Source organism: Myxocyprinus asiaticus, chromosome 4 (assembly GCF_019703515.2).
Source record: "Myxocyprinus asiaticus isolate MX2 ecotype Aquarium Trade chromosome 4, UBuf_Myxa_2, whole genome shotgun sequence".
Taxonomy (NCBI): Eukaryota; Metazoa; Chordata; class Actinopteri; order Cypriniformes; family Catostomidae; genus Myxocyprinus; species Myxocyprinus asiaticus.
This window is the reverse complement of record NC_059347.1, coordinates 38,776,459-38,799,938: the sequence shown is the minus strand read 5'-3', so window position 1 is coordinate 38,799,938 and position 23,480 is coordinate 38,776,459. Positions and strand designations below refer to the sequence as shown.

Sequence of the window (23,480 nt, the reverse complement as noted above, 5' to 3'; positions counted from 1 at the left end):
GCGAATACCAAAGGTGTTGCTTTGGGTTTTTTTTTTTTTATGACCACTTAGACTTATTTATCAAGCCCAATTTTTTTTTTTTTTTTTTATGTTCAGATGGCAAATGGAGGAAAAGTCATGAAGTGTTGTACTGCTCAGGAAACCATTTTTATTACATTTTAAACATGTATTTCAGTCAGAAATGGCCGAATACTATAGGAGGGTTAAACAACTTAAAGCTCAGCTAATACATGCGTTTTACAGAAGAATAAATGAAAGTTCTTTTTTTATTAAAAGATGTATATCTCTGCTTTTAAACCAGGGGTGCTCACACTTTTATGGCATGAGCTCTACTTTTTCATAATGGTATTACAGTAAGATACAGTATACCATGCACAATTTAAATGTACATTGTAGGCAGTGTTGTCATGATACCAACATTTCAGTAGTCTGAACCAATACCAGTGAAATTTGATGATTTTCAATGCAAAAACTAATACTGACTAATTTGTTAATTGGGTAAACCTTGTTTGAAGTTCTCAAGTAATTATTCAAGACAAGGAAACAGTCCAGAACAAAGACAAAAATTAAGAAAACAGTGCTTATAATTGCTAACAGCAGTATCAAGTTTACAAGAAAACATTCTTACATTCTCGTGGACTTACAGGTCTTTACTGTATGATTATAATACATTAATATTTTATTTTAAAGCTACTAAATTTATCCAGCCAAGATCTATGAATGGTTTTCTTGTTATTGTTGTTAATATTAATGACATAGACAGTGGCTGGTCTATCAGATCTGATATTTTGATACAAATCCGCTTTTTTTGTCCCGGTGTTTACGCTTGCTTCAGACATAACTGACTGTGTTTCTATCAATACATCACCAAAACAGGCATTTTGAAATGTATTTGCTCATCACACAGGTGCGTATCCACATTACTGTGAGTGTTCTCGCAGCACACACACAAAAAGAAGCCATCTGTCAGACAGTGCGCCGGGGGTGAGTTTCCCAAACGTAGTATGGCAGGGGAAGAGTCATTTACAGTATATTCACGAGAAAAGCAATACCTGATTAGACGATTTATCAGGAAAGTGCTACCTGATTGGTCTGAGAAACTATAGCCCTACCCCTAATCGTAACCAATCAGGTAGAGCTTTCCTTTTATGAATGAGTCTTCACCTGCCATCCTACTTTTCGGAAATCCACCCATGTGGGAGCCAAAATGAGGAAATAAAAGTGATCTTTAAGAATTTCATTAAGTAGTTTCTCTCTCTACTCACTTTACCATTTGACCTGTTCACGAGATCGACCAGTGGTTGACCAGTTGATCATGAATGACGTAATGAGCACCCCTGCCTTGGCCCCATTCACTTCCATTGTAAGTGCCTCACTGTAACCTCGAAATTTTTTTCTTTTTTTTTTCTTTTTTTTCAAGAAAAGGAGGGACAAGTCAAAATAATTTTTTGTGGTAATCAACATTATGCCACAAATTCTGTTGATTGAGCTGAACTATTATTGAACCCTGAATATTCCTTTAAAATGACATGGAGGTGAGAAAATGACAGAATTACCATTTTTGAATGGACTATCCATAATGTATTTGTCAATAACAGAATATCTATTTTTGGTATAATAATTTTCCTTCTAAATAGACCCTTTTTCTCTCTCTGTTATTGCTGTTCTCCCTACAGTATTTGAGCTGATGCAGAAGGGGTGAGTATTTGTGGTGTCCTCTTAGACCTCTTTTGTACATAATTGATGCTTTTGCTCCACTGTCTTCTATCCTCTGTAATTCCATTAATCACGCCATCACTCCTTCAACACCTGCCTTGTCTTGCATACCTGTCATCACTTAGATCTGCCTCAGTTTTCCCCTTTCTTCTGACTTGTTTCAGAGGGACTTCTTTTATTACCTACTTTTTCTAGTTCAGTTCTTTTTTCTTTTTGTCACTGAGTAGACTAATCTTTTCAATACTAATTATGTTACTTCTATTATTTATTCTGTTGCTTTCTCTCTGTCATTGTCGTTCTGGAAGAAAAGCTCATTTAAAGGGCAGCAGTCTTCCTGTTTAATATATGACCTTATTCTATTTAAAACATGACATTTTACTTTGGTTGAATGCAAGCTTTTACTTTTACCAACTGGCCTGTCTTTGGGAGAGAAGTGTGTGATTCAGTTTCTAGGTGTTTGTGAGCTGCTGCTTTGAAAAGAGTAGATTAGAACTTTGCATAATTACAGAATGGTCTATTTTCACTAGACCTGGCTGAATATGTTTGGCCTTTCTGTTCCATCGTGATTTACTGCCTGTGGGTAATGAATGAAATGGCCTTTGAGGACCCTGTTTTGTGCTAAGTGGAATTTTTGATTGGTTTTTATGTAAATCTCACCTGCAGTAGTGCACATACGATCTGTTCAATTCCATAGACTGTTTGTGCAGCCCAGTAGTGTCCCAGTGTCCCCTTGCTGATATCCCAGCAGGGTCCAAAATTCACAAAGAATCAAATTTAAGTAAAAATTGGCTTAGGACTTAGAAGCCATTTAGACCGCATGTGTTCTTGAATTAAGAAAATCTAGACGCAGTGCAACGAATGGAAGAGCATGCAGGTGTCTCAATGCGTTTTTAACAGTTGAAGTTTTTAACTTGACACAGCGTCTTAAAAACGGCAAAGATGTTCTTCTAGTGCAGGTATACATAAAAAAAAAAAAGTCAGAATTGTTTTTTAAAAATAGCGTAGATGAATGCAAAAACGGCCATTACTCTGATAAGGCAGATACGTTTATTAGGAGCTGCATTACATGATTGAATTGTAAGAACGATAATCTGATGTAAAGTAAGTGATGAGCGAGCATCTACTCAAGAAAGCATCTGTCATGACTTGCGCGTCTTCTAAAAACTTTATCCCAGTGGAAAATTTACCATCATAAGTTTGTCTAGAATGGCTAAAGTTTGTTTTCTTCAGAACTCTATGCGTTGTCACATATATTTAATGCTTCTCGCATTAGGCTACCAAAATTAAAATACGAAGAACAAAATGGCTTTCTCTTTTGACGTTGTTTGTAACAGGTGCAGTTTCACCCAAACACGGATACTTGCTCATTTCGATAAACAATGACCAGCGCTGTACAGTATATGCATGGAAAAACAGCATAAAAATCCATTGTCATAGGTACAAAAATATATTATTAATAAAAATTATGCAAAATGGTGGAACTGCTTCCTGTTGAGGTGCTAGGCAGGTGACCTGAATAAGCAAAACAGAGCATAACGTGGCGTTACACTGGCAAGGAGACCAGAGGCCATTATTTTTGAGTGGATGTCAATGGATGAGATGCTTCAGTACACTGAAGAAATTGCTTTTGTGAGGTAACAGCTTATCAAATTAATGAATTGACCGCCTGCCCGCTAAATCTTTAACATGTTTTACACTAAACAATCCTTTTGGAGTGAACTGTGTGTAGAGTTTACTACAAAAGAATTGCTGTTTTACAAGAGATGTCATGGACTATTTTGCATAAGGTAGGTTTCAGTTTACCACTCTATCCATATTCATTTGTATGGGATCCGCAAACTGTTACTGTTGTAGCGGTTCATTGACGTCAGTTGACATGAAGACTCAAGTGATCCATGTTGACCGTTACACTCACTCCTGTGGTAGAGCTGGGGATGTTATCACCTTAAATTTAAGAGAATCTCTGGCCAGAGTTCGAATCAGCTTGGGTCATTTCCTGATCACACTGCCCCCATTTACTGTCTCCTCTCCATTATTGTGTGAAATAAAATGGCAAAAATGCAAAAATAACAATAATAATATAGTGTCTTACTGGTAAGAAATATGTCTGTGAATTTTTTCAAAAAGTTCATGGCTAAAAAGTTCATTTTGGACCCTGTGTCCCATGTTTTAAACTGAGACTACGGCAAAAGGATATTCTGGATACTTTATTGTCTTTTAATGTGAACCTCTCCTAAGCTGAATTTTGAATGTTATTGCTCTACTTATCATTTCATTGACTATTTCTCCATTAATTAATCATTGTTCTCTGTGGCTGCTTTCCTATAATACCTTATTAATGCCTTATCAGTTAACTGACAATAAAGCTGCAATTCTGTGTCTCCATTGGTCACCAGGCCTGTGATGGAGGTCCCCACCGACAGTCCCTTCAGTGAGGACCAGGCATGGCCCTACTTCAGAGATATTGTTCTGGGCATCGAGTACTGTGAGTCACTTCCTTCATTTTGAAAGTCGTGTTCAAGTTGTTTGGCCAAATTCACAGGGTTTCAGTTTTAGTTCAGAGTTCTTAAGGAGACCACCTTGACACAGTTTTGCAAGTTAGAAATCCCATGAGCAGAGTGGGGCAAAGCAAACTCCTACAGCTGATATTAGTGGCTGAGATTAATCATTATTACTTATGTAAAAATAAAGACCCAAGAGAGCTCTGCCTTAATCCTTGTGTTTGTTGTTCTAACGCATCATGTCATCTTGTTCCACTAATGAAGTGAGTGAATGTGGCAGTGTGCTTGTGTATTCAAATCAAATCACTTTACTGTCACACAGCCATATACACAAGTGCAATGGTGTGTGAAATTCTTGGGTGCAGTTCCGATCAACATAGCAGTCGTGACAGTGATGAGACATATGCCAATTTACAATAATATCAAATTAACACAGCACAATTTAAATGTCTGATATACACATAATTACACACAACAATATACAAATAATAACATACACTGTCCAGTATACAATATGCACTATATAGATACACATTATTCAATAAAAATAAAAAATAAAAATATATAAAAAAGTATATATAGTAGTATATATAGAATGTACATTATTGTACTGTATTGACATTCAGGCTGTCGGTTGATTGTCAGTTGTTAAGAGAGAATATAATATAATAATAATATAATTTATGACAGTCCGGTGTGAGATATGAGTAAGGGTAATAAAGTGCAGTGCTGATGTATTTTGATCGTGGGAGATCAAGAGTTCAAAAGTCTGATTGCTTGGGGGAAGAAGCTGTCATGGAGACGGCTGGTGCGGGTCCTGATGCTGCGATACCGCCTGCCTGATGGTAGCAGTGAGAACAGCCCATGGCTCGGGTGGCTGGAGTCTCTGATGATCCTCTGAGCTTTTTTCACACACCGCCTTGTATATATTTCCTGGAGGGAGGGAAGCTCACCTCCGATGATGTGTCTGGCAGTTTGCACCACCCTTTGCAGTGCTTTGTGGTTGTGGGCGGTGCTATTGCCGTACCAGGCGGAGATGCAGCCAGTCAGGATACTCTCTACAGTGCAGGTGTAGAACTGTGTGAGGATGTGGCGGTTCATTCTAAACTTCCTCAGCCGTCTCAGGAAGAAGAGGCGCTGATGAGCCTTCTTCACAACGACTTCAGTGTGGATGGACCATGTGAGTTCCTCAGTGATGTGGACACCCAGGAACTTGAAGCTGCTGACTCTCTCCACTGGTGCTCCATTGATGGTGATGGGACTGTGTTCTCTGTCCTTTCTTCTGAAGTCCACCACAAGCTCCTTTGTCTTACTGACGTTGAGGGAGATGTTGTGCTCCTGACACCAGTGTGTCAGAGTGTGCATCTCCTCTCTGTAGGCTGCTTCATCATTGTCAGTAATCAGACCTACCACCGTCGTGTCATCAGCAAACTTAATAATGGCATTGGAGCTATGTGTTGCCACACAGTCATGTGTGTACAGGGAATACAGTAGTGGGCTGAGAACACAGCCCTGTGGGGCTCCAGTGTTGAGGGTTAGTGATGAGGAGATGTTGCTGCCTATTCTAACCACCTGGCATCTGCTTGACAGGAAGTCCAGGATCCAGCCGCACAGCGAGCTGTTTAAGCCCAGAGCCCGGAGTTTCTCATCTAGCTTGGAGGGCACTATGGTGTTGAATGCTGAGCTGTAGTCTACAAACAGCATTCTCACATAAGTGTTCTCTTTTTCCAGGTGGGAGAGAGCAGTGTGTATTGTAGATGCAATGGCATCATTAGTGGAGCGGTTGTTGCGGTAAGCAAACTGCAATGGGTCAAGAGAGAGTGGCAATACAGAGCAGATGTAATCTCTGATTAGTCTCTCAAAGCATTTGCTGATGATGGGGGTCAGAGCAACAGGACGCCAGTCATTTGAGCAAGTTATTTTTGATTGCTTTGGAACAGGCACAATGGTGGATGTTTTAAAGCATGTGGGGACTACAGACAAAGAGAGGGAAAGGTTGAAAATGTCCGTAAAAACACCAGCCAGCTGGTTCGCGCACGCTCTGATGACGTGGCCCGGAATGCCGTCTGGACCCGCGGCTTTGCAGATATTCACCCGTCGGAAGGATCGGGTTACAGAGACGGAGAGTGAACTAATCTCTGTAGCTTCGGCCGCGAGAGCTCTCTCCGCGAGGGCGGTGTTATTTCCCTCAAAACGAGCATAAAAAGTATTTAGCTCATCCGGGAGAGAGGCAGTGGTGGTCATGGCGGAGGTTTTATTCCCTTTAAAGTCCGTGATGATGTTAATTCCCTGCCACATGCTTCTAGAGTTGGTGGTGTTAAACTGTCCTTCAATCTTGCTCCTGTACTGGCTTGTTTATGCTCCTCCACGTTCCCAGAATTAAAAGCGGAGGTCCGCACATTAAGTGCCGCGCGAACATCGTTATTTATCCATGGTTTCTGGTTCGGATAGATCCGTATTGTTCTGGTCGGAACCATGTCCTCCACGCACTATTTGATGAAACACATTACGCTATCAGCGTAAAGCTTGATGTTGTCATCAGAGGCGGACCGGAACATCTCCCAGTCCATGTGATCAAAACAGTCCTGTAGCGTAGAGTCTGATTGGTCCGACCAACACTGGATCGTTCTGAGAGTGGGTGCTTCCTGTTTCAGTTTCTGCTTGTAAGCGGGCAGAAGCAGAATGGAAGAGTGATCCGATTTGCCAAATGGTGGGCGGGGGAGGGATTTGTAGCCATCCCGGAACGGAGAGTAGCAATGGTCCAAAACCCGGTCCCTCATGTGTTGAAACTAATGTGCTGGTGGTATTTTGGTGCAACTGATTATAAACTGGCTTTATTAAAGTCTCCAGTAACAATGAACGTGGCCTCAGGGTGCGCGGTTTCCTGCTCACTTATACTCCCATACAGTTCCTTGATTGCCCGGTGTGTGTCGGCTTGTGAGGGAATGTACACAGCAGTGATAATGACCGCTGTGAATTCCCTCGGTAACCAGAATGGTCGACACAGAAGCATGAGAAATTCCAGATCAGGAGAGCAGAAAAACTTGATAGAATGTACATTCCTCTGATCACACCAGGATTTGTTGATCATAAAACAAACACCACCACCTCTGCTTTTACCTGAGAGGTCTTTCGCTCTGTCCACTCGGTGCACGGAGAACCCCGCGGGTTCAAAGGCTGAGTCTGGAATATCCGCAGACATCCAAGTTTCCGTAAGGCAGATAATGCAGCAGTCCCTCGTCTCTCATTGGAAAGAGATCTGCGCTTTCAGCTCGCATAGCTTGTTATCCAGAGACTGAACATTTGCCAGTAGAATAGTGGGTAGCGGGGGTCAATTTGCGCGGCGTCTTACTCTGATGAGAACGCCGGCTCTGTTTCCCCTTTTTCTTTTGCGTTTCCGCGGCCGGGCTGCCCAGACAAAGGGCTCCGCTTGCATGTTTGTAAACAGCGGGTCGGCATTGAGGAATTTGAAGTCCCGTTTACGGTGTGAAATTGCTGAACCAATGTCCAAAAGTGTTTGTCTGTCGTAGACAATAAGGCAGACAACATCCAAGACAAAAAACATAAGAATTGTGAACAAAACAAACAAAACACTACTATGTAGTGTTGGAGTTCGCAATGCAGCAGCCATACTCGGCGCCATCTTGAGGAACAATGCAACAAAGAGGTATTTATGCATGTGCTATTTCTAAAGGATGTTCTGATTGTCTGTCATCTGTCAGAAGAAGAAACATGACTTGTGAGAGAAGTACTTTTATGTTGTAACATAATGATTACATAACAATGGTCTCTTATTATTGCTGAATAAAGGAGAATCAGCTAAGCTGAGTTGATTCCAGATAGTCTGTTTTGCGCTCGCATCATGTGGAAACTTCATGTTCATTAATTCATTTGAATCATACCAACCAGGCAACACTCACTGTGGCAACCATCTGGATGGCAACAGGTCATTTGCATGATTAGCCACAAATCAGTCTGTGTTCACAAAGGACTCCTTTCACTGTGTTGGTAATTTGTGGTCTGTTCGTGTTTAAAAATGGGGCATGAAGCTCTGTTTAACTCACTCGAAGCCAGAGCTGAAGATCAGAGAAGATTGAAGTAATCTGTTAGTTTAATATACAGCATGAAAGCAATCAGTGCATGCATTCATACTCTGTTTCATTGTAAGTGGAATTTGTGATTGGTCATTATGTAAATCTCACCTGCAGTAGTGCTCACACAGTCCAATTTTCTCGAAGGATTCCATACACTGAGTGTCAAATTCACTTTTGCAACAGTTGCACTACTTTTGCACACAGTAGTTTCAGTGCAAAAAACTGCATCTTGTTCATTAACTACTCACAATCCATTTTAACCAGGCACTAAATGCTCTGGAATTGCATTTCATCCTAAATATTTAAATGAAGTTATTATCATTGTTTTCTATGTAAAGAGTAAGCTCTATGTAAAGGTACAATTAATGTTGTGCTATTACAGCTCACATAAAGTAGGCGGAAAACAGAATTGTATTAAGAAGCGAGTTCCTTTTAACTCACTTGAATCCAGAACTGTAAATCAGAGAAGATTTAAGTAATCTGCTAGGTTAATTTGAATTACAAGAGCAATCAGACCATGCATCCATACTATCTCAGGGGGCCAAGTAAATATAATGATTTAACAGTACTCGAATGTGTGTGTGGTTACATATGTGTGTAGGTTTTATGATATGTAAACTGCTTCTTCTAACTTAAAAGAGACTGCATACAGTACATGAACTGTGGCACACTTGACATGTCACATTCACATTGCATTCTGACAACGATGAAATAATGTACAATAACCTGCTTGTACTTTGAGCACACATCTTTGTTCCCTTTTAATGGATTTTCTCTTTTCATTAAACATGTCATCTTGAACAGAGATCAAAGACGCGGCTCTTGTCTAATCACATAAAACCATAATGACATAAGACCGAAAGATGATAAGTGGCAGTCAGGTTATCTTTGATTGACCACTTGAGACAGGAAGGCGTTTCTTAACCAGCCAAATTCAGCTCCTGTGTGCCTGGGCCAGGGTGACCCTGTTGAACCTGTTGTCTATTTCATAGTTAAGATGAGACTTCTTGTAGTCACTAAACACTTGATGTTTTACCATCTCTTGACTTGCTGTGCTCAACCTTAATGGGAAAGTTCACCTAAAAATGAAAATTCTCTTATTATTTACGCACCCTCATCATATCCCAGGTGTGTATGACTTCCTTTCTTCACCAGAACACATTTGAAGAAAAAAGACAGTCAGCTTATCACAGACAGTCAGCATAAACGTCATTTATACGACTCCAGCAGTTAAATTAATGTTTTCTAAAGCGATACGATCCCTTTTGGTGTGAAAAAGGATCAATATTTAAGTACTTTTTAACTCTAAATCATCGCTTCCGGTAAGCTTCACGAGAGGGTGGAAGTCATGCGGTCTCGTGATGTATTGCGTTGCCATGATATGGACATAATCTCACGTTCTCCTCTCAGTTGAAACATCCAGGATAAGTACACAAGCGCACCATTGTGAGTAAAGAAACTAGATACAGATCTAAATCAAAACCAACCAAGCTATTGTACAACGTTCCTCCTCAATTGTAAACAGTGCATCCCTTCCGGCTGTGACTCACGTCCATCAGTTCTCACATGTTTCAAATGCCAGAAGCATGATTTAGAGTTTAAAAAAGTACTTAAATATTGATCTTTTTCACACCAAAAGCGATCGTGTTGCTTTAGAAGACATTAATTTAACAGCTGGAGGCATATGGATGACGTTTATGCTGACTCTCTGTGATTTTTGGAGCTTTAAAAATAGAATCCCCATTCACTTGCATTTTAAGGACCTACTGAGCTGAGATATTTTTGTATTTTTCTTCAAAGGTGTTCTGGTGATGAAAGATAGTCATACACACCTGGTATATCATGAGGATGAGCAAATAATAATAATAACTGAGCTATACTATCTATGCCTTTATATCCTTTATTATATCCATTGAAAAAGACGTTTTCAAACTGGGGTCCAGGGACCTCCAGGTAGCAGCAAGAGGGTGCTAAGGGGTACATGAAAATTTCATAAATGTAATGTAAATCCTAAAGTAATCAGATTAGATTATAAAGTGTAATTTAGAAGATTGTTACTGAGTACAATTACACTTGCCATTTATAATCAGTACCAGATTGCATTTCAAAAGTAATGTACCCAACACTGTTACATATAATGTAAAAAAAAAAAAAAGTGCCTTTTGTAAAGCAATAGTTTCCCCCAAAATTCAAAAATGCTGTTGTCATTTAACCACTCTAATGTCATTCCAAAACATATTCTCAAACATTCTCTCTTCTGTAGAACACAAAAGGTGAATTTTTTAAGAATATTTTGGCCATTCTTTTCCATATAAATAAAGTGAATAAGGAATGACCAGGGTATTCTTCAGATAATCTTCAAGTAATCACCTTTCCTGTTCCTTGGAAGAAAGTAAGTCATATGGGTTTGGAACAACACGAGTGAGTAAATAATGATAGAATGTTAATTTTGTTGGTGAACTTTTTAAAAAGCTTCTAAAACTTCTTCAAACAACTTTGAAAGAAGCCTTAAAGATAAATGAGGTACATTTATTTTATCAAGTTTATCAAAATTTGGGATTTGAAGCCGATTATCAGCAAACAGCAAGCTTTTGAAACATAGCTTCTCATTATTGTTTTTTCACTTACAGAACATGCATGCACAATGTACTGGCAATATTACTTGTATGTCAAAACAAATGATTTCTGAATTTAATTGAGAGTTGTTTCTCATTATGTCTTTGCTATGTTCTTTATTTTTGCACAGTGCACTATCAGAAGATCGTTCACAGGGATATCAAACCATCTAATTTGTTACTGGGAGATGATGGACATGTCAAGATTGCTGATTTTGGGGTCAGTAACCAGTTTGAGGGTAATGATGCCTTGCTCTCCAGCACTGCCGGTACTCCTGCTTTCATGGCCCCAGAGACGCTATCGGACAACCGCAAGAGCTTCAGTGGAAAGGTAAAGTTTTTAAGAATATCTTGGCCATTCTTTTCCATATAATGTAAGTGAATGAGGACTTGGACTTTCAAGCTCCAAAATGACAAAAAAGCACCATATAAGTATCTTAAAAGTGGTCCATACGACTTGTTCAATATATTACAAGTCTTCTAAAGTCATATGATAGCTTTGGGTGATTCCTTTAAAATGGAAAAATGTACATATTTCACCTTTAAGGTCAGAATAAGGCAAGCAATCATCTGAATAGAGCAACACACTATAGAATTCTCTGTAACAGACATCACTGTGTTGTGTTGTAGGCTCTGGATGTGTGGGCTATGGGAGTGACCCTCTATTGCTTTGTGTATGGCAAGGTAAGTCTGCTCATGTAGGATGGAGAAAGACAATAGTTCAGCCTGCTTCTGCTCTGACAAGAGTGATAGCAGTAACTCTTCTCTTTGAGATTACATATCAGAATGATACACAAGACAGTGTGCTACTGCAGTGGCACTTGTGTGATTTATGATTTTGATCTTTCTCCCACCCTTCCTCTATTTTTCTTCCTTGTCCTCCAGTGCCCATTTATTGATGAGTACATACTGGCACTTCACAATAAGATCAAGAGTAAGCCGGTGGAGTTCCCTGAGATGTAAGTCCCCCTCGCTGTGTAGGACATATTTGCTGTCCTGCAGGAAGAGAGATACTGAGGATAAAAGACAGAGCACACAGAGAGAGAAAATGCCAGAGGTCTTTGAGTGTATGCAGTTGGGTGATGAATGGTTTACATTAACATTGCATTTGCACATTTGGTAAATGCATTTATGCAAAGCGACAAGCTACAGTAAATATTTCCCAGTACGTGTGTTCCCGGGGAATTAAACCCATGACCTTGGCATTGCATTACTTACACCATGCTCAACCAGTTGAGCTAAAGAAATGCCACTTTCTTGAATTATAGGTTTATTTGTTTTTACTGTAGGTAGATGACAAATAATATGTCCCTGAACTTTTTTGTTAATCAACATCAAGATTTTAGGTTAAAATTTGTATGAATGTATAAGGGAATTTTTATATTTTAATTACATTAACTTAATCATCTTTTTTGCCTTTATTAGTTCATTTTATTAGTGCTGCGTCATGGCAAATCTACTTTTAAAAGTACAAATATTCCATGTAGTCTCTCAGTTAGTAAGGTCATGAAAGCAAAAGACATCTGTGTGTCTATTTGAATGATGTACATGAATCAAGTGTTTGTCTGGCGTGTGTGTGTGTGTGTAAAAGGCCAGAGGCCAGTCGGGTGAAAGTCATCTGGTGTGTGTTTGGACAAGTCATCAGCTAATGAAAGATTCTCTCTTATGACCTCTCACACATACACACTGATGTCATGCTGCATCTCATTCTGTGTCTGAGCCATTACGGCAAGAAGCAATGCAATCACTATCTCAATTTAACCCCGTAAACAAAATTATTTTCTTGAAATACCTGAAGTGCTTGTAATGTAATTTGGCATTCCTATCACAATGTAATGAACAGCAGGTTTATTAAGAACACCCAGGAGAACCTCCAGTTGGGAAACTCTGCAAAAGACAATATGACTGTTATTTGCTAATAATGCCATTTGTTTGTAATTTCTTTTATGCTCTAATACACTGTATGATACTCTGCTTTACTTATCTCTGCTTTTACTGTATGTTTCTCTACAAGGCTGTACTATACTGTACTCTGTGCTCTATTAACCCTTACATGTATGGGTGTTTCGCCAAACATTATTAAATATATCGGTTCTTTAGCGACTCTGTAAATAAGGTATATCTATCACAAATGGATCTACAAAATGCCCAGATAGTGTCAAATTGTCAAAGTATTTTCAAGACATTTAGAAAATAATAGAATGGAATATGTTTGATAAGCCACACATGTATTGTCTCAGGCACTTATTGAGTCTAAATATATGAATAAACTTACAGAATATAAGTAGGACACCCACGTGGCAAGAGCCATATCCAACTGTTCATGTGTTGTACTTGCTATAGTTTACTTCCACATTTCTTCTTTATCAAATAATGTCAAATATAAATTAAGCCAAGCCAATAATAAAAAAAGAAAAAGAAACAGTGCCACAGAGTAACTAATATGTATAATATGTACTGTATGTGAACATGCAAATGGGATACTGATAATCTACCATTGTTGTACAGAAAATCAACATGATATAGTTATTTGTTATTAGTTGTTATTTGTAAAAAAAAAAAACAAAAAAAAACAAAGATGTAAAAGTATTACATATATCGAGTTACTTAGGACCCAATATAATTTTGATAAGCAATTAGAAAAAAATTATCTTTTGTAATTTTGGCTTTTTTTATTGTGACACTATTTACAAGAGAAAGTTGAGGAATACTAAAGTGGTGGGGGGCATGAGGTCCCAGGGTCACAAAATACCCGGGGTATGCATATAAGGGTTATACCATTTGCTGCTTTGACTCTACTATACTGTAATCTCCTCTGCTATGTTGTACGCTACTCCACCCTGCTGTGCTATGTTGTACTCTGCCCAACTATACTGTACGCTACTCAATTTTATTCCACTATTATGTACTCTACTTGCAAATTAACTCAAAGTAAGGTTAGGATACTTTTTCAGCCAAATGACTGGAGTTGCTACTTCATATATGTCTTTGTTTATGTAAGGGGTGTTTCTGAAACTCAAGCTATAACTCAAATTCATACACCTCCAAACACCCATTATGTTTACAGAAGCAGTATGACAGTCAGAGGGGGTTTTGGAACAGTGCTTCTTCTCTCTGCAGTGTCTCTAACCTCTAGTAAAACCATGCTGTCACTGTCTAGCAGTTCCGTCAGATGTTTTTCTGCTTCAGCTGTTTGGTATGTGTTTGTGTGATATCTCAGGCTTGCTGTCAGCCAGGGGCTAAAGGACCTGATCTTACGAATGCTGGACAAAACCCCAGACACAAGGATCACCATTCCAGAGATCAAAGTAAGTCTGGAAAAAACACAATGGAGCATTTTTGACATTGACAGTGGTGAGTAATCGCTTTCACCTTCATCTTCTGAACTCAAGATATTGAGCTTCAAAGATCCACTGAGGAGTGCATCTAGTTACACAGAAACAAACCTCTGTATTTTACCTTTTTAATCAGGCTAACGTTATAAATTTCCTCAACAGATTTTTTCACTAGGCCTCTCTTCACAAAACTGCTGCAGAAGCCACTCAATTCCCCCTTTTATACCAGAGAGAGTGTATCATTCCTACAAAGACATCACTTTATATTCAAATTATATTCAATATTTTAAAAAGAGTCTCATTACCATAGTCTGCAGTCTCACAATGGTAGCATTGTTTCTATCGAAGGCCATCCTTGAGCCATTTTCAAGGATTGTTTTTTATGAAATACTGTATACTTGAACACTCTATCTCTAATATTGTTTTTTAATCATCTACAAGTCTTGGAGTTTGGACAGAAATACATCAGCAAATCCCCATGGAAGGAATTTTTGGTTCAGTTCTGGAAACTTCCATCTGCTGTCTCAGTGTGACAGTGTGTGTGTGGATAATTAGCACACACACATACATTAACACATACACGCACACAGACACTTGGCCTTCAGAGACTCCTGGCTGTATGTCATTACCCAGAAAATGTTCCATTAAAGCAGTGATCCCCAGAGCACACTTTAATCAGAGCTGCACGCCCTACATTAACTCAGCAGCTCTACACTCCTATATCCTTGTTCTAATTTTCTGTTTGTAGGACAAACATTTGATCGCTTTAATCACTGTGTCTTTTGGATGGATGAATGGAATAGATGGAGTGGATGGATTGGGATTGCATTCCTTTTACAGTGTGTTCAGAAAATCTGTATTTCAAATCCCATTTAAACTTTAAAATAAAATTATTTTGATTACATTTGATTTTGAAAAATGTGAAATTTATAAGACATTTCAAATTCTGCACTAATTCTAGATCACTATAAATACATTTGTAACATTGACCATGTTTTCACCATTACAAGATGCTCTGTGGAACATTGACAATTCATTCTGGGATAAAAGTAATCATCAGGTTTTCCACAAACTTGAGGAGTTCATGACAGTTTAAATGACAATTATAAAGGTATTAATTTTAGAAGCATTTTAACTAATGGACTCAGACTTTTGGACCTTTTGAAAATCACTGTATGTGTAATTCATTCTCATTTACAGCACGTGTGTGTGTGTGTGTTTACAGGTGGACCCCTGGGTAACTCATGATGGGGCAGACCCATTGCCTTTAGAAGAGGAACATTGTACTGTGGTGGAAGTCACTGAAGAGGAGGTGCAGAACTCTGTAAAGTTTGTCCCTAGCCTTTCTGCTGTGGTAAGTGTTTTTGTGTTTAAGAAATAACACATGAATATGTGCTATTGAATTGCAATTACATGAACACTTGAACCTTGCCCTTAGTGTATAATACACCTCACTGCTCTCAATAAGTTCTTGAATAAGAATGTTAAGACACTTGACCTCACACCAAACAAGTAAAACCCCACCACATGTCAAACTGACCCTGCCACTGAACTGTTAGCTTTTCCTTGATGTCCTTCACACCATCATGTTCCAGTAAATATACAACGAAGTATTTTTTTTTGCTGACCTTTGTTTTTCCATTCATCTTGTTTTGTATTTGTACGTTGTATTTTTTCACTCAGTTGTATAGAGCTGTTCAGTGTATAGTCCTAAAACCGTAAAAGTAGTCCTAAAATGAGCATTTTTGAGCCATGGGTTCCTTCGGGAATTTCCAATGGGTTTATAGAATAGTGGTTTGCGATTAATTGAAAGACTGGCACGTTTTGCTCTACAACATTTTTGCAATTCAAAATTTACGTGCTGTATAACATGTTTGGCTGCAGGTTTTCAGTGAAATGTCCAGTTGGGGTCACCAAAAGTAAGTAAAATGGTGTCTTATTCAGACGCGGTTTTAAAGTCGGCATGAAACGGAAGTTGCGACCAACTTTACTTCCGTAATGTGATGTATTTCCGAGTGAAATAGCTTACGAAGAGGCTGTAGCCATTGAAAAATGAGTGAGTAAAAGATAATCATATTTTAACGTTTTGAATCACAATACACTAAATATAAAGGAAAAAAACATTTACTCGCGCTGTGCATCCCAAGATAACTGCATTCAAAAATATAAATAAACTCCAGAGGAATCCGAAGCGTTGTATTCATTAGTGATCACCTCAGCAATTCAGGTGTGAAATGTCTCGAACACAACTGTGAATTCGCCGTTATTCCTCTTCATTCAAAATGTAAATTCAAGCCAGCTGACCTGTAACCAAGGAAGTTTGGGTTAAGGAACGATTGTTTTGAAGGAAAACAGACGAAAATACACCGTGCCATCTTCACTAACATGCGATTGACGCTTCGTTCAGCTCTATGCAAGGTTGTGGTATTTATAAGAAATGGGCGGTGTTTAAGCAGACTAAATGATTCGAGAAGTCCTGCATGTCACTAGAGAGAAGTCTATATTTTCACCAGAAGATCGAGTTATTACATTTTGATTAAAGATTATGAGGTCAAAACATTTTTACAAATTAAATAAAACATATGCATGGATGAATCGTTCACAATAAGATCAATAACATGCATTTAGAATATAGATAGGGAGTAAAAGTGTGTCTATCATAAAATAGCAGGATCTGAGTAATAGAGAGAAAAATAAGTATTGTTGTAGCACCTCTAGGGTTCATTTCACCTGGAAACTGCAGGGAATTGTACCTGGAGACAGGTATAACAAGTTTTGCAAAAATGTATATAGAGTCACGTTTTCACTATGAGACCAGGTTGTAAATGACCACCAATCATTCCTCAAATGTGAATTTTGAGGCTGCTATGTTTTTAAAAATTCGAAGTCGAAATTTAAATAAGGGCCACAACAACCACAAGGATGTAACTGTCCATGCATGATCATTCCAAGGACAAATGTAAATCCTTATGTAGCAAATTGTTTGCAAGTTAGCACACAACGGCTTCAAAATTCAGTGTTCTTTGTATAATTGATGTTGTAGAATGAAATGTTAGAAAAAGTCAGTAATTTTGCATGCAACAGGTTTATACTAAATGCCAACTATTATACTAAAACACACTGCAAATATAGTTGTAACCAGCTATACTAAACAGCTATATTTCCACATGCCCTGATCTGTACAATTTATCTAAGTAAAAAACATCTATCCTTTCTTTCATGTGCTATGGTAGATATTGGTTAAGGCCATGTTAAGGAAGCGTTCCTTCGGGAATCCATTTGAGTGTCCCAGCAGAAGAGAGGAGAGATCCATGTCTGCACCAGGCAGTCTGCTTATGTAAGTGTTCCACACACACACACACTTGTTTCTCTATGAATTCCAAAATGGACAAATTGTAGTGCCACCAATGGCCATCTGCAAATGTATATAAATATTGCTGGACAAATCCAAATGACTCTCCTTTTCCTCACAAGCCTTTTTTAAGAGGCTTCTATCAAACCTTACATCTCTTTCTTTGCTTTTTCTCTCTCTTATATTCAAGGTTGCAGCATGATATTTCAAACGTCATGTCTATCTGTTTGAAAAGGAAGGTGTGCTAATAGTCCCCCATTACTTCTTTTGCAGCCAACATACGTTTCCATAGTAGCATGATTCAGCCAGTGTTTCTCTTGCATTATGTGAGCACTGCATTGAAAGCTCTGGGACGTGATGGTTTCACAATTCCTGTCTAGAACTTTCTCCTCCGCAGTGCCCTGAGGAGAAGCTGACTCCATCTCCACTATCAATCATTTAGATTTCGTTTTCAATCATTTATATGAGATTTTCAAGCATTTTCTAGATGAGATGAGACTCAAGAGGAAGATGGGTTGAGACAGACCTGCCTGTATATTGATTCATTCTTTCTCTCTTTTCCTCTCTTTCTGTTTCTTTCTTTACTTGCTTGCTGTCTTTCTATTTTATTTATTTATCTGTATTTTTTCTCTTTTTCATTTATTCTCTCTCTCGCTCTCTGTCTGTTTCTTTTTCTTTGATTGCTTTCTTTTCTTGCTGTCTTTCTATTATATTTATTTATTTTACATTTCTATTTTTCATTCTTTCTCTCTCTCTATCTCACTCTTTCTTTCTTTGTTTCTTTCTTTCTGTTTTATTGATTTCCATCTTGTTTAAAACAGGTATTTCCAACAGTCTCAAAAAACAACAAAATGGTCAGTTTCTCTGGCAGTTGTTTGCACCATTCCTTCCATGACAGTTATTCTAAAAGAGGCTTTTTGCTGTTATTCACTTGCAGCCTTTACAATATTTCTGCCCACTAAACTGGCAGTAAGTGTCTCCATGAAATCATTTCTGTCTCCACGATGCGGTTTCTCCCACAGGAGAGGTTTTTTTTTTTTTTTTTCAAGGACAGCACTCATTCTCTCTGTGTGCTGCCTGTTATAAGGCTGTCAGAATCAGCAGAGGGTTACTCCCTTTCTGCTGAATGACCTGGATCAATAAAAACAGTCTGATTATCTCTCTATGCATCTCAGATACATCTGAAGACAAATAACATTGCAAATATTTTAATGTTGTGCTGACCGCTCTCTGTTTGTTCAGATGTGTCGTCCGCAGTGGTTGCACATTTTGTCCAATCAAGACAGAAAGGTCACTTGATTATCTGTAAACAAACTTACCTGCTTTATTGGTAAGTCCTTCCCATATTTACAAAGGTGAAATCTGACTGGAAATGAGATGCAATGCAAGATCAATGCAGTGACTCAGTAGACCAATGACTCCTTCCCCAGGTGGCAGTTGATTGTATTTTCATTTACCTCCATCATTTTTTTTATTAGCCATTTGCCAGATGTTTGTTCCTTCTGAGTTCTAGTACAGCAGTTACTCCAGTTGGTAGAATCTTATCATATAAACATTGTGGAGGGCCTTCTAACTGTCAGCTGTGCTTATTTACATGTCATTCATAATTCAGTGTCAGGTTGAACACACTACCTCCTGCACCCTTACCATTATCCTTTCTCATCTAAACACACTCTGTTTCTCCCTTTCTGAAGCATTCATGTACACTCAATCAACTGCAATTGTTCCTCTGTAACAGCAAGCAGTATTTGCTCGAGAAACTCAAGGTTGCATTCATTATGGTACATTATTTGCTCTCTTTCTCTATCCCTCTCTCTGTGGTGGTTTAGATGTTCTGTTTGTCTGTGTATTAAAAGGCCTCTGAAATTATCTTTCCTTTCAAGGCAAACAGCTCAAAATGTGTCCTAACCAGCTTTGACACAAAGTGACAAGCGACAAGGGGTGTTCACTCTCAGTACGTTAACGTGCAGTTATAGTCGAGCTACAGTGGGTTTTATCATTGTCGAGAGACAGTCTTTACTCACTGTGCCAAACTTGGACAGACAGATAATCAAATATTTGAAGGACGTAGAGAAGTAGGCACCTTCAAAATATGGATGTGACGAGGAAGAGGGCGTGGCCAGGCTGTAACGATGGACGCCCACCGCTGAATCAGCCCAATGTAACATGTTCACACAATGGGCAAGGAGGAGGCGGGAACCGGCTGAGCAGTCAGCGTAAACTTTTAATGACACAAATGAACAAAAAAACAATAAAAAACTGACGCGCGCACACACAACTTTGTGCGTCTCTCTCTGGAACTGGCGTCCCTGGCTGATTGGCTGACTGGACGTCTATCGTTATGGCCTGGCCACGCCCTCCTCCTTCACAATGGACTTGTACGATTTCATATGGTCTAAAGCATTCACATGACAGTTTAAAAAGATTAATCATTGTTTTAGTCCTACTGAAACTGAACTTTTAAAGTGCATATAATATACTGACTGAGTGCAATATGCAGCAACCACACAATCACTCATTTTTTGTAAGATTTGACAATTTGAGGCAACGTAAGCAGACCCAGCCGGAATCCGCTGACTTTTTTCACATTTAATGCAACACGCTCTCACAGTGAAATCCTAAGGATTCGTACAACTTTTCTAAATTTGGCTAATTCGTATGATATGATATATATGACTACACTCGTATGAATTCGTACGATCTTCACTACAGCCAGTGATGTCGTTGGACATCGTTTTCATCTAATACGCGACAATTACTTGCTTCTGTCACACACAACAGCTTCATGTCATGTTTACACACTATACTGATCGGTTAGGTTTAGATAAGGGGTTTGGGTAAGGGCAGAATATTAATAAGCATGTCCTTGACACCTCGCACCCGGAACTCGCGCTTACTTCCACATTACACATCCGGACATTTGCTCATGATGAAGTCGTACAAAATCATACGAAATAACCAGCTCGTAAAATATGAGTGAATTTTCGTGAGATTGGGTCGTTTAATGTGCTGATTGTGAGAAAAAATCTGGAGAATTCTGCAGAATTTATTTAAACGTGCTCAAATATGTTAAACTGAGCTGAAACCACTACACGTTTATTGTTAGCTAAAAGTATAATCAAATTAGCCAACATTTTTAATAATTTAATATAATTGAAATCTGCTGAAATTTCTGCAGACATCTGCTTGCGCAGATTCCGTGTGGGCCTGGACATAAGCGACACCAGCCATTGGCATTGTCAACCGTTGAACAGAGTTTAACTCTGTGAAATTGAACAGTGACGCAATGCAGGGATGACTAGTGGGAGTGCAGAAGTGAAGCTCATGTGATCTGCCTCCTGATACCAACATTTTGTCCTTTGGTTACTATTTGTGCATCACATTATGCTTGGTTGCCCTGCCCATAGTCAAATTTCATTGGTCCAAAATGCCGCTCCATAGCTGTATAAAATAACCATCAAATATATTCTTATTGGTTGTAGTTTTGTCATTTTAAGCAACATTTTGCTGTTAGTGTAGGCAGAAAATGTACTGAAGGCTGGAAAGTTGTCAGGCCTGGTTTGGACTTGGTATTAAGCTATACACATCACTGAACCGACCCAGCTTGGCAGAATGGGAACAGAAATGGCTGACATTTGTTGGCTGTGATGAAAATGTGGCTTTTTCAAGCCTCCAGCACCTTTCTCATTTTTACCCATAGAATAGAGAGCAGAGGTTGAGTGTGGGTAACATATTCAAATGCTCATGAAGCACAGACTGGAGTTGGTTTATAATATTTTCTCTTGGTGTTTGTCAAATGCCGGGTGTTAAACAGTTCGTGCTGGACAAATATGTGTGGCATTTGTTTTTGATGAGTTTGCGAATGTGTTTGGGCATATGCTTCTCTCTTCAGTAGGGAATTGATGATAATGCTGTGTGTCTTTGACTGGACAGAAACTAGATGTTGTAGAGTATATCTGACTGTTTGTAAATGTATACACAAATTGATGCTTATTGTAGCACTTGATTTGAATGTTGAAAAAAGACTATTATTGAATAGTTCACCCAGATATGTTGTTATTATTTACACATTGTCATATCATTCCAAACAGGGTCAGGGCAAAAATGCCTCCAAAAATTACAGAAGTGCTCCAGAAATTCAAAATGTTGGGGGAAAACATGCCCTCGTAATTAATTCTTCTGTTTTTGTTGATATAGTTCTTCATATACTTTTATAGTCCTTAGTTACACATATTATGGCATAAAACATTTGTTGTTGATTTTATTCTTGGGGTAAGAGGTAATAAATTCTTAATCTTGACAATTAGTATTATTAAATTGATTAATTTGAAGTCAGTGCATGAGACACGGTTTGTTTTACATAGTTTGAAAAACAAAAATTGCCATCATAAAGTTAAAAATGCCCCTGAAAATCAAATCCAGGGGCAAATATTGCCCCTTCATACAAAAATTAAATTTCTGACACTGGTTCAAAAAAATTTTTTTTTTTTTTTTTTGAAGAATATCCTGGCCACCCTTTTCCATACAGTGAAAATGAATGAGTGTTAGGGTGTCTAGCTTCATAAAGCATTTTGCACCACCAAAATAGCACCATAAAAGCATTTTAGCAATGTTCCATACAGCCCCAGTCCTTGTTCAGTTTTATTTCATGGAAAAGAGTGGCTGTGAATTTTCATTTTGGTGTTATTTGTTCCATTAACTTTTAATTTATTTGCCATTCTGACCAACAATGAATTATTGGAATCTTTGCTGAAGAGTCTGTAATGACCTGGCTTCAGCCGTACTTTCACATGAATCTTACCTCACTTTCCCATTGAAAGCTTGAGCTCTGATGCTCTCTTCAATTTCCTCTACTTTCTCTTTCTCTCTCTGCTGCAGGGACTCTTGGCCGTTCCGTCCCTCTTTTAAACTCCAGCCCTTGTTAAGGTAACTCATTGTGACTGGTGGTGATTGTCATTTGTCACTCAAACCATGTATCAAATTCCCTGCCCTTCTCCATGCATTCCCATTGGTCAGTGAAATTGTGAGTCATATCATCCCCCATCCTGTCCTTGTGTCCCATTTCTCTTCACTTCTTAGCAGTGAAGGTATTGGGTAATATTAGTAGGAGAGTCCAGCCTTGTGAAACACCTGTCATGTGTTCTGATCTCTCATCGAATCTCATTTTGAATGGTTCTCAGGCCATTGTGTGCTGTTGTGTCTGTAAGGATATGTCTGTTGTCTGTGCAGAGAACCTTCCAATGTGCAACTCTGTGTCCTCCAAGACTGTTTCAATGTGTTAATGTGCTCTCAAAGGCCCATTAACAGTACACTGAATGTCTGATGCATATTGCATACAAATGGCAATAGCTGGCCAAAACCAGCAACATTTGTTTATTGAATATTGATAAGGCAACCTAAGCTGTGTAATTTTTTTGGGGGGGGGGGGGGGGGTGGAGGGTATTGTGTAGATATAGGGGCAATAGTAACAAATTAAGATATTGTTTATTCAAAATAACTACTTCAGAAAAGTGTGCATCATTTCCTGTTAATTTCAATCACATTTGCCGTCTCAAGTGTTCTGTAAACAAATGAATCTTGATTATGATCTGATCAGTCAATGTGAGCCCACTTTGAACATTTTTCATTACAAATCTATTCCCTCCTTTCACCTATTGTACTGTTTTTGAAAAACATTTGATTTAATCACCTTTAACAAAACTGATTAAATATGTATTTTGTCTCAAAATAAATTTGAGGAAATCAGGAATTTTCATGGGCTATATAAATTTGCAATATTTTAAATTTAAAATGTGCCTGTTGCACCGGGGGACCTTTAGCCCCTTTGTACACTATGTCTATGAATAAACTTTGAATGGAACATAGAT

General features: G+C 38.5%; 1 protein-coding gene across 5 annotated transcripts in view; it reads left to right on the top strand.

The window, feature by feature from the left end:
• camkk1a (calcium/calmodulin-dependent protein kinase kinase 1, alpha a) overlaps positions 1–23,480 on the top strand; it is a 140,568-nt gene that overhangs the window by 112,475 nt on the left and 4,613 nt on the right. For 2 of the 5 annotated variants that reach the window (XM_051696693.1, XM_051696694.1), the window contains 9 exons: positions 1,677–1,698; positions 4,113–4,201; positions 11,058–11,257; positions 11,557–11,610; positions 11,812–11,885; positions 14,147–14,234; positions 15,487–15,615; positions 17,495–17,598; positions 22,492–22,539. In XM_051696693.1, coding sequence (XP_051552653.1) covers positions 1,677–1,698; positions 4,113–4,201; positions 11,058–11,257; positions 11,557–11,610; positions 11,812–11,885; positions 14,147–14,234; positions 15,487–15,615; positions 17,495–17,598; positions 22,492–22,539 — 808 coding nt within the window. Of the gene's footprint in view, positions 1–1,676; positions 1,699–4,112; positions 4,202–11,057; positions 11,258–11,556; positions 11,611–11,811; positions 11,886–14,146; positions 15,101–15,271; positions 15,373–15,486; positions 15,616–17,494; positions 17,599–22,491; positions 22,540–23,480 lie in introns of those variants that run through there. The other 3 variants (XR_007897095.1, XM_051696695.1, XM_051696696.1) reach the window with 3 other exon arrangements.